Source organism: Rhodamnia argentea, chromosome 6, assembly GCF_020921035.1.
Source record: "Rhodamnia argentea isolate NSW1041297 chromosome 6, ASM2092103v1, whole genome shotgun sequence".
NCBI lineage: Eukaryota > Viridiplantae > Streptophyta > Magnoliopsida > Myrtales > Myrtaceae > Rhodamnia > Rhodamnia argentea.
Genome location: NC_063155.1, coordinates 5983112 through 5995552, shown reverse-complemented (window position 1 = coordinate 5995552; position 12441 = coordinate 5983112). Strand labels below are relative to the sequence as shown.

At 39.6% G+C, this 12441-nt stretch overlaps 1 protein-coding gene across 1 annotated transcript; it reads left to right on the top strand.

Annotated features, from left to right (window-relative positions):
- Positions 1-3469: 3469 nt before the first annotated feature.
- On the top strand, positions 3470-4761 carry LOC115743273 (transcription factor MYB8-like). Its single transcript, XM_030678002.2, has 3 exons — positions 3470-3728; positions 3959-4088; positions 4203-4761. The coding sequence occupies exons 1-3, from the start codon at positions 3491-3493 to the stop codon at positions 4528-4530; spliced, it is 696 nt and encodes a 231-aa protein (XP_030533862.2). The 5' UTR covers positions 3470-3490; the 3' UTR covers positions 4531-4761.
- Positions 4762-12441: the final 7680 nt, after the last annotated feature.

Below are 12441 nucleotides of genomic sequence, written 5' to 3'. Positions count from 1 at the left end.
AAATCAATCCTTTTAGTTTGGTTCTTGATTCTTGGGTGGGACCGGAACAATTGGAAATCGTATGTTAAAATCATCTATTAAACATTTTTTTGCAGGTTCTTGTCAGATTCTTAAGCTCACCAGAGCTTAGTTATGTACTTATAAAGCGTTACATCACTTCATAGTTGATTTGGTAAATCGAATTTCAATTCTAATGACATTGCCACAAAGACATACGCATTATTAAGTAGAGCTACAAATCACTTTCTCAACATTTTCTAACGAGAAATATTTTGATATTCAAGACGGCAATTACAAACGACATGGGAGGAAATTACTAAAAAAGTCTTAAACCTATTGTAATTATGCCAATTCAATCCTAAACCTCCTTTTTTTTTTACCAATTCAGTCATAAACCTTTTGCAATTGTGTCATTTCAGTCCATCCGGCTAATTTTGGTAAGCGGGCGTTGACGTGGACGCCGGCCGGCTATCGAATTTTTTAATTTTTTTTTATAATTTTTTATTCTTTTTCTTATTCTTTATTCTTTTTTTTTCTTCCCCCTCCCCTTCCCACCTCTAGCCGCTTGCCGTAGTCCGGCGACCAGCCCGAGGGGCGACCGGAGAGGCCGACCGCCCCCGCTACGGCGGGGGTCGACCTCGCCGTCGCCGCCTCGCCCAAATGACAATGAGGTCGACCCTCGCTTTGGCCGAGCGAGGTCACACCCGGCCATGGCCGAGCGAGGCTCGACCTTGCAAGCCCAAACGGCCGTGGCTTGCGAGGTCGAGCCTCGCCCGACCGTAGCGGGGCTCAACCTCGCCGTCGTCGCCTCGGCCCGATGACTCCGAGGTCGACCCCCACCGTGGCAAGGCGAGTCGGCCTCTCCGGTCGCCCCTCTACCCGGTCGACGCATTATGGCAACCGGTTGGAGGTGAGGTGGGGGGAAGGAAAAAAAGAAAAGAAAAGAAAAAGAATATAAAAAAATTCAAAAAATATTAAAATATTGGGTTCTTGGCAGGCCGGCATCCACGTCAGCCCCGGCTAGCCAAATTCGCCGGATGAACTAAAATGATATAATTGTAAAATATTTAGGACTGAATCGGTAAAAAAAAAAATTAGGACCGATTTGAAACAATTGCAATAAGTTTAAAATTTTTTTGGAAATTTTCCCAACGAAATGCGCAAAAGTGACGCGGTTATAGAATGTAAAACAGCTCGATCGATGTTTTAACGGCACTCGTTAATTAAATCAGCAGATTGTCACGAGGGTTTAACGTCAAAGTTTAGAGGGGGTAGAGAAGGGATGCTCTTGAAACCCTAATTTTTTAACATTTCGCGGCGAAGGTCAGAGACATTTTTAACCAGACGTTCAAAGGAACAGCTTCCTACTTCACATGAAGGTGTTAGGAACAGTTCGTGCGTAGCAGTTCTTCGATGTCGCTTCGAGAACTCGTGAATGGGACAGCCGATAGAGACTCTGCCCCTCCTGTTCGTTTGAAAATCTCGCGACCAACCACGGTTCTTTCCGAAGAATTAAACCCTCTTTGCATATTCGAAATTCGCATTAAATGCCACCTGGCCTGGGAAATGGGGGAATGCCCAGCTACCGTTCAAGATTGAAAAGCGTCGGGCCGCACCAGTTGTTCCTTTCTCTGCGATTCTTGCCGTTTCTCTTGATTTTTGGATTTAACGTTTGAAGCCATTTTCTTGCGTTTTCTTTGGTCGTTCTTGCTTCGACGCTTTTAGGGTTTTTAAATATGGAGGGTGCAGCCCTAGCTAAGCTACAGTTTTTGGCAAAGATAATAAATGTGACGCAAGATTTTCCCCCAGACATTGGTCCACAAATCCGTTCTGTATAGTTAGGGTTTGGAATACAGATGACAGTTGGATTTCATTTTTGGAGATAGCACGTGGCCATACTTATGCATCTTTCATGATCCCTTCTTTACTTTTTTCCCCTTTATCTATTAATTATTCGAAAATCTTCTAGAAAATTTATCTTGTAGACAGTATCAATGAAGTGTAATTGTGGGTTATTCTTGATTTTTCAAGTTATGTAGGGAGCTATGGAGAGAAATATACGATCCGCCATCGGACTCAATTTCCACGAACGTTGCAGTCGATTTGTGTTTTTTCGATGTACCTTTTAAGTTGGTTTCAGTCTTTCAACATTTGGGACACAAAGTTATGATTTTGCCTATAGATTCCATAGTTGGGCTAATGAAGTGATAAGGATTCCGAAGGAGATCAATTGCTATGTATTCTCCTCATTGTCCTTAACGTTATCCATGAGTAATTTCCTTCCACCAAAGTAGTTGAAAAATGATGTAGAAAATACCAGAAAAAAATGGCTACTGAAGTTTTCCCAACTAATTTTCTCCATGGGATGAATGAACGCTTTTTCAATTTATTTTGGCTAGAAAATTTTATCCTACCGATTCAGGGTGTTCATCCTAGTGATTAATATGTTCTTATTAACATCATTATCATGTTGATGAGTGATTAATTAATGTTGTGCAGCAGAATAATTCTCGTAGAAACACTCAAACATAGGTTCCTCCATAATTAGGGCTATGTTACACGCGGTCCGCGCATGAAAAGATTAAGTCTTGAGATACAATTGACCTACTCGCAAAGGTAAAATTCCTGTTTTCAGGATCAATCAGATGCGTTAAAGATTTTGTGGTCCTCTAGACCTCGCATGATCATTGCATATACGTGCAACAACCTCACTGATTACCCATATTGTGTACTTATGGTGAAATTTTATAGAACCACTATCAACTGCTCTAAAAACTTAACCTATTGGAGGAAGGTGTTGTTTAGTATGTAAACATTATATCACTCTCCCTTACACTTAGTCTAATCTTTTTGCCTAGTATTAAGCGTGTAAATAATAAGGCTTGGAAAGATTCGAAATTTGAACTCAGGACCTTTGCTCTAATATCATGTGAGATTTGTGAAAACATTGCCGACTACTCTGAAAAACTTAGGCTATCGGAGAAAGGCACAATTTAATTTTTAAATATTCTATTCGCGACTTCAAATCTTCGAGACCTCTATTTGCATTCCTAATTATATGTTTCTACACTTTAGGATTAAGTCAAAGTTCAGGCTATGCGTGAGGGGGAATATTAGAATAGTTAAATATTAGATCACTATTTCATCTAATAGCTTAACTTATTTGAACAGAATGGCACGCTCAAAGTAGATAATATTAGACAAGCATAAAGCATGAAAATTGATCGGATTTGACAAGGGTGGTCCATTTAATTGGGTGTACCATCAACCGGGATCAAGCGGTCCATTTAATTGGGTGTACCATCAACCGGGATCAAGCGTATCTCTCTCTCTCTCTCTCTCCTCTGTATATTTAAGGATTTTTCCACCATATGTCTTCACATATATCTGAAAAATCTCCAATTGACAAGTCAACTTCATGTACTTCAGGATGCCTTGTGTTCTGTGCTAACTTTTTCAACCCCCAACCTTCAATTTAGTTGGAAATCATATGCTTCCCCCTAACCTCTCCTGCTTTCTTTCTCTTCACAAGAACACACACCCACCACTCTTTCTCTCTCTCTCTCTCTCTCTCTCTCTCTCTCTCTCTCTTAAGAGTATGAGGAAACCTTGTTGCGACAAGCAAAAGACCAACAAAGGTGCCTGGTCCGAGCAAGAAGACCAGAAGCTCATAGACTATGTCCGAAATCACGGCGAGGGTAACTGGAATTCCCTACCAAGAGCTGCAGGTAAGCTTCTGTCTCCAATAGAATGGACGAAGCCGAAAATAAGAAACAAAAATGGAAAAGGAAAAAATGGTCCGTGTTTGTACGATTGTGCGAGCGTACTGAGATATCGGTCGATGAGAAGTTCGATAAATCGTTTTCTTTGTCACTAGCCCTAATCATACTTACCTTAATTATGCCATTCAGACAAGATCGGTCAGTTTTTGTGAGCACTCTCGTTTTGATTCGAATAGGTTTGCTTCGTTGTGGAAAAAGTTGTAGGCTCAGATGGCTGAACTATCTGAGGCCCGACCTCAAAAGAGGGAACTTCGGTGAGGACGAAGATGACCTCATCATCAAGCTCCATGCTCTTCTAGGAAACAGGTTGGTTTTGATTATCAGCCCTAGAAAAATCGAAATCAAATTCGTTCCGATCATACTAAAGTTGACACCGAGATGATTGGTTGATCCGAAATCGAATGTGATATATCTTTCTAGGTGGTCTCTCATCGCCGGAAGATTGCCGGGAAGGACGGATAATGAAGTGAAGAACTATTGGAACTCTCATCTCCGGCGAAAGCTACTGAACAAAGGCATCATCCTCCGCCGACCGTCAGCAGCAAATACCAAATCCTCGACCGATGATAAGGCGGTTCAATGCTCGAGCGCAGCGATCTCTGTCGAAGAAGAACATGCGTCACCGGACGATGATCCTTTGAACCTCAACCTCGGGGCATCCGGCCGTCCGGCAAAGCGCGCGAAGCATGGTCAAAACAAGGCGGTTAATGGGCGGAAACCGCATACGACGCTACTATTGTTTAAATGATGGCTTTGCATAGGCTTCATGACCTGAGATATGGGTTGAGGTTTTAGTGTGCTTCCCTTATCTACAAGTTTGACCCAACATGTGTGTAAGTTATTTGCATGCTTCCTCCTTCCACAAATATTGCAGAGGATGGAGCTAGAGCATGTGGGATCTTAGAGGCAATATTATTGTAATGGCTGTGTGTTTGATGTGAATCTCGAATTCCAAGTTTGCAAGGAAATTCTTGTGCTGCACGCTGATCGGTCCATGCACGTGCATGGTACAAAATTCCTTTTTTCCAAGGAGATGACATATTGATCTTTTGATTTTTGTAGGATGGTGCGCGTAGAGATAGGTGAATGAGAAATGTGCATAGTGAACCCTCAAAGGGTAGCGTAGTTAATTGGGGTTTTAGGAGATTTCCAAATCAGAATTCTGAAGTTATTTGTCCAATTCAGACTATTCTCGTAGGAACACCTGAAAAGATTAAAGACTCGAACTTAAATATTTCATATAGTTTGTAGGATGTTCTATGATCCTCCGGATAACCGAATATTTATCGCTCGTGTTCTGAGATATTTTAGTTAAAAAAAAGATAAATAAAAGATAAAAGTGCATTTTCATCCACTATTGATTTGTTATTAAAATTTCTGTAAAGTCTTCGCATTCATGATTATAAACCCATTTGTGGATGCAAAGGAAAATGTCTCACAATTGTTTCCATCCAATGAGCCGAGCAAAAGCCAAATTGGTGATGACTTGAGGACAGGAAAATCATTCTTTTGACCGCGGCAGTAGGTGAAGAGAAAAGGAGTTGCGTTGCACAACAAACAACAAAAGAGTAATAAGGGGCTTGTAGTAAAAGTGCATTTACTGCCGGTTTGACAGTACAACTGTATTTGGAAATTGATTATGTGACAGTTTTTGGATGACAGTTCTTATAACAGTCTGTTTTTTGTCACAAAAAAATAAATAATAATTGATTTTAAATTGTCGTGTGGTCCAACTTTTTTAAATATTTGTGGCTCACAACAGACTGTTATTTTCATAATCACCTAAAGACTGTTGTGCTAGCAAAGTCCGATATATAATGAGATTGTCATGTAATAATTGTGATGTTGTAATGTACTAGAGTTGATATAATTATTGAGCTTGCTTAGGTAATGCAATATCTTTTGCACTATATGGTATCATGAATGACATATGGAATAAAGGGGAAATAGTATAAGATTTCCGCCAAATTACCCTCAAAATCACCTTAGAGGGAATATAACGATTATTAATTTAATAGTCAATCGTCATTGTCATGAGTTTAACACCACATATAAATCATTAGATAGATAATCTTCTATATTTGAATATTTATTTTGTTGCAATAATTCATTTATGATTATAACTACAGTTAATCTGAAAACATGTGATTACATGGGAATGAATATTATCATAGTAATTATCACTTTAGTAACCGATAATGAGTGCAATATTGTAAATTTACAAGTATCGGTACCTAATACTAGGCAACTAATATGAATCGTGATGTCTTTCTAGGGTACCACAAGTCTCTTTATCAGTTCCTATGTGTGTTCTACATATCCATGCAAGTCTTTTACTTGTCATATGGTGATTAACGTTCCGTTTATTTCGTGTAAAATGAATGATTTAAAAAATATTTTCCTGAAAATGATCACTTCTATTGCTTGTAAAATAAATGGAAATGAAATATTTTCTATCACGAAAATATTTAAACATAAATTATTGTCTACTGATTAATTATTTCAAGCGACACAAACGACTAAATTAGAAATATATTTTTTCAATAATTCATTTTTTGCGAAACAAGTAAAGAGGTACGCATGGCAACACTTGTGCTCTAAAAATCAACTTATGGCCATAAGTTGATTTTTCTACTTTTGAAGAGAATAATTTTTTTTATATTTCTTCAAATGGCTCCAAAACTACTCCTGGAGCAAAAGATTGTTATGAAATTAGAAAATAAAGTTGTGTAATCAAACGGATTTCTACTCCATAAGTTGCGTTACCAAATAGATTTCTGTCTCGGAAGCACTCGTGGAATAGAAATTCTACTCCGTAAGTATTGTCATGGGCGCCCTATGATTACGACGAGAAAAAATTATAAACTTACGTGCCATATTGTAGATTATATTATATACTTGCAAGAAGAAAAAATTACAACCACGAGAGGTTGGAGAGAGTGACCTTGCTTGTCCTCCTCGATACCTCCACATTGCTTGTGCCTACCAGAACACTTTGCTTTTGCTGAAACTTGTAATTGTGGGCTGAGAACTAGCGGGCTACCTAGCAGCAGTTACGCATGCATGATCGTAAATATGAGGGCAAGTAGTCTTTTTTCACTATGAGATGATGGCCCAGTGACTCTCATAAGTCACATTTTATCTAAAGGTCCAATTTTTTTAAAATTTGTTGGCGCACTAACGTCCAAGGCTCGGACAAGTCTTTTTCGTATGGATTCATCTTAAAATCTACCAGACTACAGATTACGGTCTAGTGCTCGACAAGTCCGTCATGAAAAATTTAGGCTTTATTAGTCATCAACTTAGAACAATTATGGCCCTTAACCACTGGAATCTGCTTAAATCAATCTTTTATCTCAAGGCTTCGTTTTAACTTTGTTTGAGTGCTTCCGGTTGGTGGGTAGCTGCCATTTCATGGAGGTAGTCTTATCAGACCAGCAGAGGTGGATGTTCCTTGGGCAATTTTCTGCACAGAACATAAATGGGTGTCAACTCAAAGTGGATCTGCAGTGAGTTTTTTGCAGCTTTTTCCGTGACAATGGAGACGGAAAGTCCGCTTGACCTCATTAGAAGAGCGAGATGTTCTATCGATCACCGACTTTTCTCACTAAATATCAGGAAGATCGAGCAAGGAAAGAGGGATCCTTCTGGCCAGGAAACGAAGTACTGTCAACCGAATTGCCGTCTTTGTTGGTAAGAACCACATGAATTCATGGAAAATAATGTGGTAATACTAACTAATATGTGCAGTTTCATCGCTTTTTGACTATTAAGATGATCGCCGAATCTTCTGAGACCTCTCTATAAACCCTATCTTGTAAGTTCCAACCCTTTCTTCTGGCTTCACACCATTTTTCAAAGAGGTTGTAAATGATGTTTGATTACTTTTTGTGCCCAAATTGTGTTTCAGGCCATCCATGACTATGACATTCTCTTGCTCTCATGTTCCTTCTACTTCATTTTTCCATTCAAGAATCAGAGTTCCCTAGCTGAGCTTCTTTGTAAATAGATAACTAGGGAAAGCCGACAATCTTCAGCACGCTATCAAATGAAGCATCAGAGATTTTTAAGCAAAAAGGTCATATCGAACGCCCGATCGGACTCCGGTGTACAGCTTAGATATGTCGATTTCTACTTGTATGTGTGGATATAAGCAGAGTAAAGTTCAGACACTAGAAGGTCCTTGGCGAGCTCATCGAGAGAGCACCACATATTCCCAGACAACCCAATAGGGCTCGCGCAGTGGAAGATGGTTGGAACTATAAGGACCGTGCCTTGGTCCACCAAACATTCCATCAAGTGGAAAGGGGATGCGAGATGAATTTGGTGAGAGTATTTTTTTTTTTTTTTTTTTTTGCTCGTTATTCAATTTGCACCTTCGGTTTCGAGTCTTCAGTGGTAGTTGCATGTGATTTTTAGCCACTCAGGAGAGAGAGACTTCACTTTTCATCTACCATTCAAGATGAACATGTCCGTGTGTGCATGGGTTGATTGCAATTCCATCCGACGGACCTATTCATACTTAGATTATGGGACTCACTTTAGAATAGTTTAAACACACATTACATATTTGATAGGGTTGATTAAATCGATAAATACTTACCATTTGGGTTGCAAGGACATTGATTAAGTCGAGGATAATGAAGGTGGCAGCCGTGGAAAAACGATTTCTTGGTGTAAGCTTGAGACACGAGTTTGATTTTGAGGACGATAATGTCAATAGCAACAGCTAAATGCCTTTTTGGACAAAATTGTCTTTGCATTTGACTACGATTTGTGGTCCCTGAACTTCTTGTGCTTTTATCAGTTTGGTCCTCAGGGTGCTTTTTTTGACTTGGATTCCCCGACCTTCCTTGCATTTCAAGACTAGCACAGAAAAATAATAGCGCCTACAGGAGGGAGATTGTTTGAGGGTTGGCTTTCAGTTTGACATATAGAGCATAGCCAAGAAGTTTGTAAGCTAAACAATGGCTAGCCAAGGAGAGGGGGGAGAAGAGGGTTTGCAATTGGTCCCTACACAACTGTATATTGTTGATTGCATCCGCTATTCAGAAGTCATTTCATAACTGAGCGATATTAGCCTTCAACCCTGGTTGAAGAAAACCCTCTTCGACCATACTCCCGCTTGATGGGTTTTATAAGATATGGTTATTGACGCCACTTACATGAGAACTTAACTTGAATTAAAGAGACATGTGCACTAATAGTCTTCAAATTTATCACGAAAGTGTGTTTGAGTCATAAAACATGCAAAAAGTGCAATCAAGTCCTAAAACTTACCAAATTAGTGCAATCAAGTCCTTTCGTTAGATCCATCCAACTTGATTGATAGAAAATACTGTCGTGACTTTTTTTTTTAATATTTTCTCTCTCCTACGTGGCGATGACGTGGCTAAAACATGAAACATAATGCCAAAACCACATTTTCGTCCAAATATGTTTTCTTTGTACAAATTTTACTTGAATTAAATAAAAAATAAGCTTAACTAAAAAAAAGAAGAAATTGAAAACCACGCGGCATGGCTACAAAGCCCTCACCATTGTCGCCCCACCATCACTAGGAAGGGCCGACGATCATGGGGGAATGGTTGGCGGGATCGCCGGTCCCCAGCTAGGAGCTGGCAATCCTTGTTGGCCGCAAGCCCTCATTGTAGCCCTCATCCAAATCAAGCTAGGGTCTTCAGCCTAGCACAGTTCTGGCCGAGGGCCACCATAGGCAACTGGCCCACTCTAGTGGCGGCCCTAGGCCAAAACTTGGCAAGGGCTGGCTTTCACTAGATTTGGGTGAGGGCCGCGACCCTTGCTTGCAGTCGAAGACATTCTCTTGTCGTCGCCGAAAATTCTCGGCGACAATGGGGGGCTTTGCAGCCTTGTCGCTTGGTTTCCAACTTTTTTTTTTTTTACTTTCTTTGTTTAAATTAATTTTTAATTTTATTTAAATAAAATTTACATAAAAGTCGATTTTTAGCCAAAACGACATCATTTTTACCATGTAATCACCACATACGAAATATAAAATATTAAAAAAAAGCCACATCAACATTTTCTATCGGCCAAATAGGACGGAGTTAACGGAAGGACTTAATTATACCAAATTGACAAGTTTTAAGATTTGATTACATTTTTGCAAATTTTATGATTCAATTGCACTAACAAGTTTATGACTTCCAATGCACGTAAAATGCTGATGATGTTCATCCTTATAACTCACCTATCAAATCTACGAATGGATGGTTGGACAAAACATGGTTCTTGCATAATTAAGTTCGCGGAGTCTACTATGTCGATGTACTAGCCATCATGCATGAAAACATCTGCAATTTATTTTTCTTTATTTGTATCTGACACACCAATTTAAGGTGGTGCAAATGGAAATTAATGAGATGCTCGAGAAAACACTCTCAACTCCCCTCATATGTATCGTGGATACTCAAGTAAGACCTACCATTACTTGAGAGAATAAAGTATATACATGAAGCATCCAATAACATCTCGGGTGCAAAGATCCCTACACCCCTCGGTATCGTATGTCACCATGGAAACTTCATACCGACTTTTCGAATAAAAAAAAAAAGCCCTTTGCTTCTTGGTTTGGTCTTAAACTTAATTGGGTACTACCAATTATGCCGAAAATTGAAATTCAGACCGCACGCAAAGGTAAGGCATTTCCCTTCTCATTTTGCATTTTGTTGGAGCTTAGGCCAAATAATTCAGCACAACCAGAAAATAAAGAAAGTCAGCCTCTTCCCTCCTAAATGTTATGTCGGCCAATAAGCCCTAATTGGTTCTAAATTCGGCTTCTCGGCTTAACTTTATTAAGGCCCCACAAAGGGGATTTTTCACATTTTTTATGCGCTCCTAAAAAAAGAGATAAAACGAAAAAGAAAATCAGGCTTCTTCATTAGCAATTTGGGCCTCACCTTAGACTTTAGATTCAATTCTTAGGCTAGTTGTTCTCACTTGTTTTGGGCTTGAAAACATGGGCTCGTCATGTTTTGAAAGCTTTGAAGGCCTGCTCTTGCAAAAGTAACCTTAGAAAGAGGAAATCAAAGAACATGAGAGATTGAACATTCCCGATTTGAGCTAATAGGCATGCGGTCTTATTGGTAAAGAGATTGAGAGAGGTGAAGACGCTAATATCACAGATGTGGGGTTTGACTCTCACGCTTTACAAAAGAGGTTGAGCAAAAGTTAGAAAGAGGAGAGTTAGAATAGGACAGACCAAAAAAAAGAAAAAAAAAATATTCCCAATTCGCAGGTTGTCCTGGTTGGAGGGAATTTCATGCCCAACAATACCACGGATCGATGGGATAAAATTAATGGACATAATTGCGATTGATGCCATGTTTGTAACTCGATAATTGGAAAACTAGCTGGAAGAAATTTTCTCCTATCGTGGATGGAGGAAAACACAATCCTAGTTATCCAACTCCGAGATTGTTGCTTCCGAGAAATCTAACAAAATCGTCGTTAAACTTTTAGAGACTCGAAGCATTGACCGCAAACTTCCAGTCCTACTTTGCTGGCTACTTCAAACCTTCTAATTGTCTTCAATCCGGGCGCTTTGCAATTGCAACCGGCCGAGAAATGGACTTCCGAAAGCCGGTCACGATTTATCACGACGTGCACGCAAGTATCGAATCCAATGCAATGCTCTATACGTTGTCCGAAACATTGCGCGACCACGGCATAAAGGAAGACATGTGAATCATCCTTTTGTTTTCTCTTTTTCGTCGCGTGGAATATCAAATGTAATTGGAAGCTTTCCAGCTACGAATGAAACCTTTTTTCCTTTCTAGTTGCCAAGGCTACAAATTGAGTCCACTCTCCTGTTACTCCTCTTGCATGTACTTGCGCTTGGAACAGTGGGTACGACCGAATAAGGAAGGCTTTACAAACTTGTGAAGCAAATAAGGGAAAAATGACCTACCGGGACCATCGTAATGGCCAATCAGATCCCAACAACATACGCGGGCGACAGACTGCTTCATGAGTGGTCCGACTTAGATGTTGACAAGTGGGGCTAGTCTCTCCCTTAAACTGATTGAGACAATTGATTGAGACATCGCAATTGGTAAATACGGTTGTTCATGACAGTACATTTGGAATAGAAATTCGTTTGATAACATAATTTCTAAAGCAAAAATTCGTTTGATTACGCAACTTCATTTTTCTACTTGTGGAGCATTATTTTTGTTCCAAAAGTAATTCTGGAGCCATTTGAAGAAGTAAAAAAAAAAAAATTTACTTTTATCCAGATGTAGAAAAATCAACTTTTGGCATTTTCTCTAGAAGTAGAAAAATCAACTCCTAGTTAGAAATTGATTTTTAAAGCAAAAATGTTGCCATGCGTGCCCACAATTCATGAAGGATTTTTATAAAGTTCGTATTCTTGACGAGCCTAAACCTTTTCCAAAACCATTCAAATGACTTGCTTACGTACAAGATAGGCCGGATTGGACAGAGCCAAGTAGGTCTAGAGAGTAATGTGAACGGTCTTGGAAAATATGTTTTTAGTTATGATGCTTGGCTCGATTGGCCCCGAGACCAGCCGGAATCTACCTAAAGAACACTACATGTTCCTTTCGGTGATGAGATGGGCTTGGGCAATAGATTAGGCTCGAGCTTAAGGCCTAACCTGAACTCGGCTCAACTTATT

What these genes read in the sequence shown, in the direction of transcription:
- LOC115743273 (XM_030678002.2), top strand. Translation starts at nt 3,491, where the DNA reads ATGCTTCCCCCTAACCTCTCCTGCTTTCTTTCTCTTCACAAGAACACA. An exon ending in TTCCCTACCAAGAGCTGCAG is followed by an intron (nt 3,729 to 3,958) that starts GTAAGCTTCTGT and finishes TGATTCGAATAG; the next exon opens with GTTTGCTTCGTTGTGGAAAA. An exon ending in CATGCTCTTCTAGGAAACAG is followed by an intron (nt 4,089 to 4,202) that starts GTTGGTTTTGAT and finishes ATATCTTTCTAG; the next exon opens with GTGGTCTCTCATCGCCGGAA.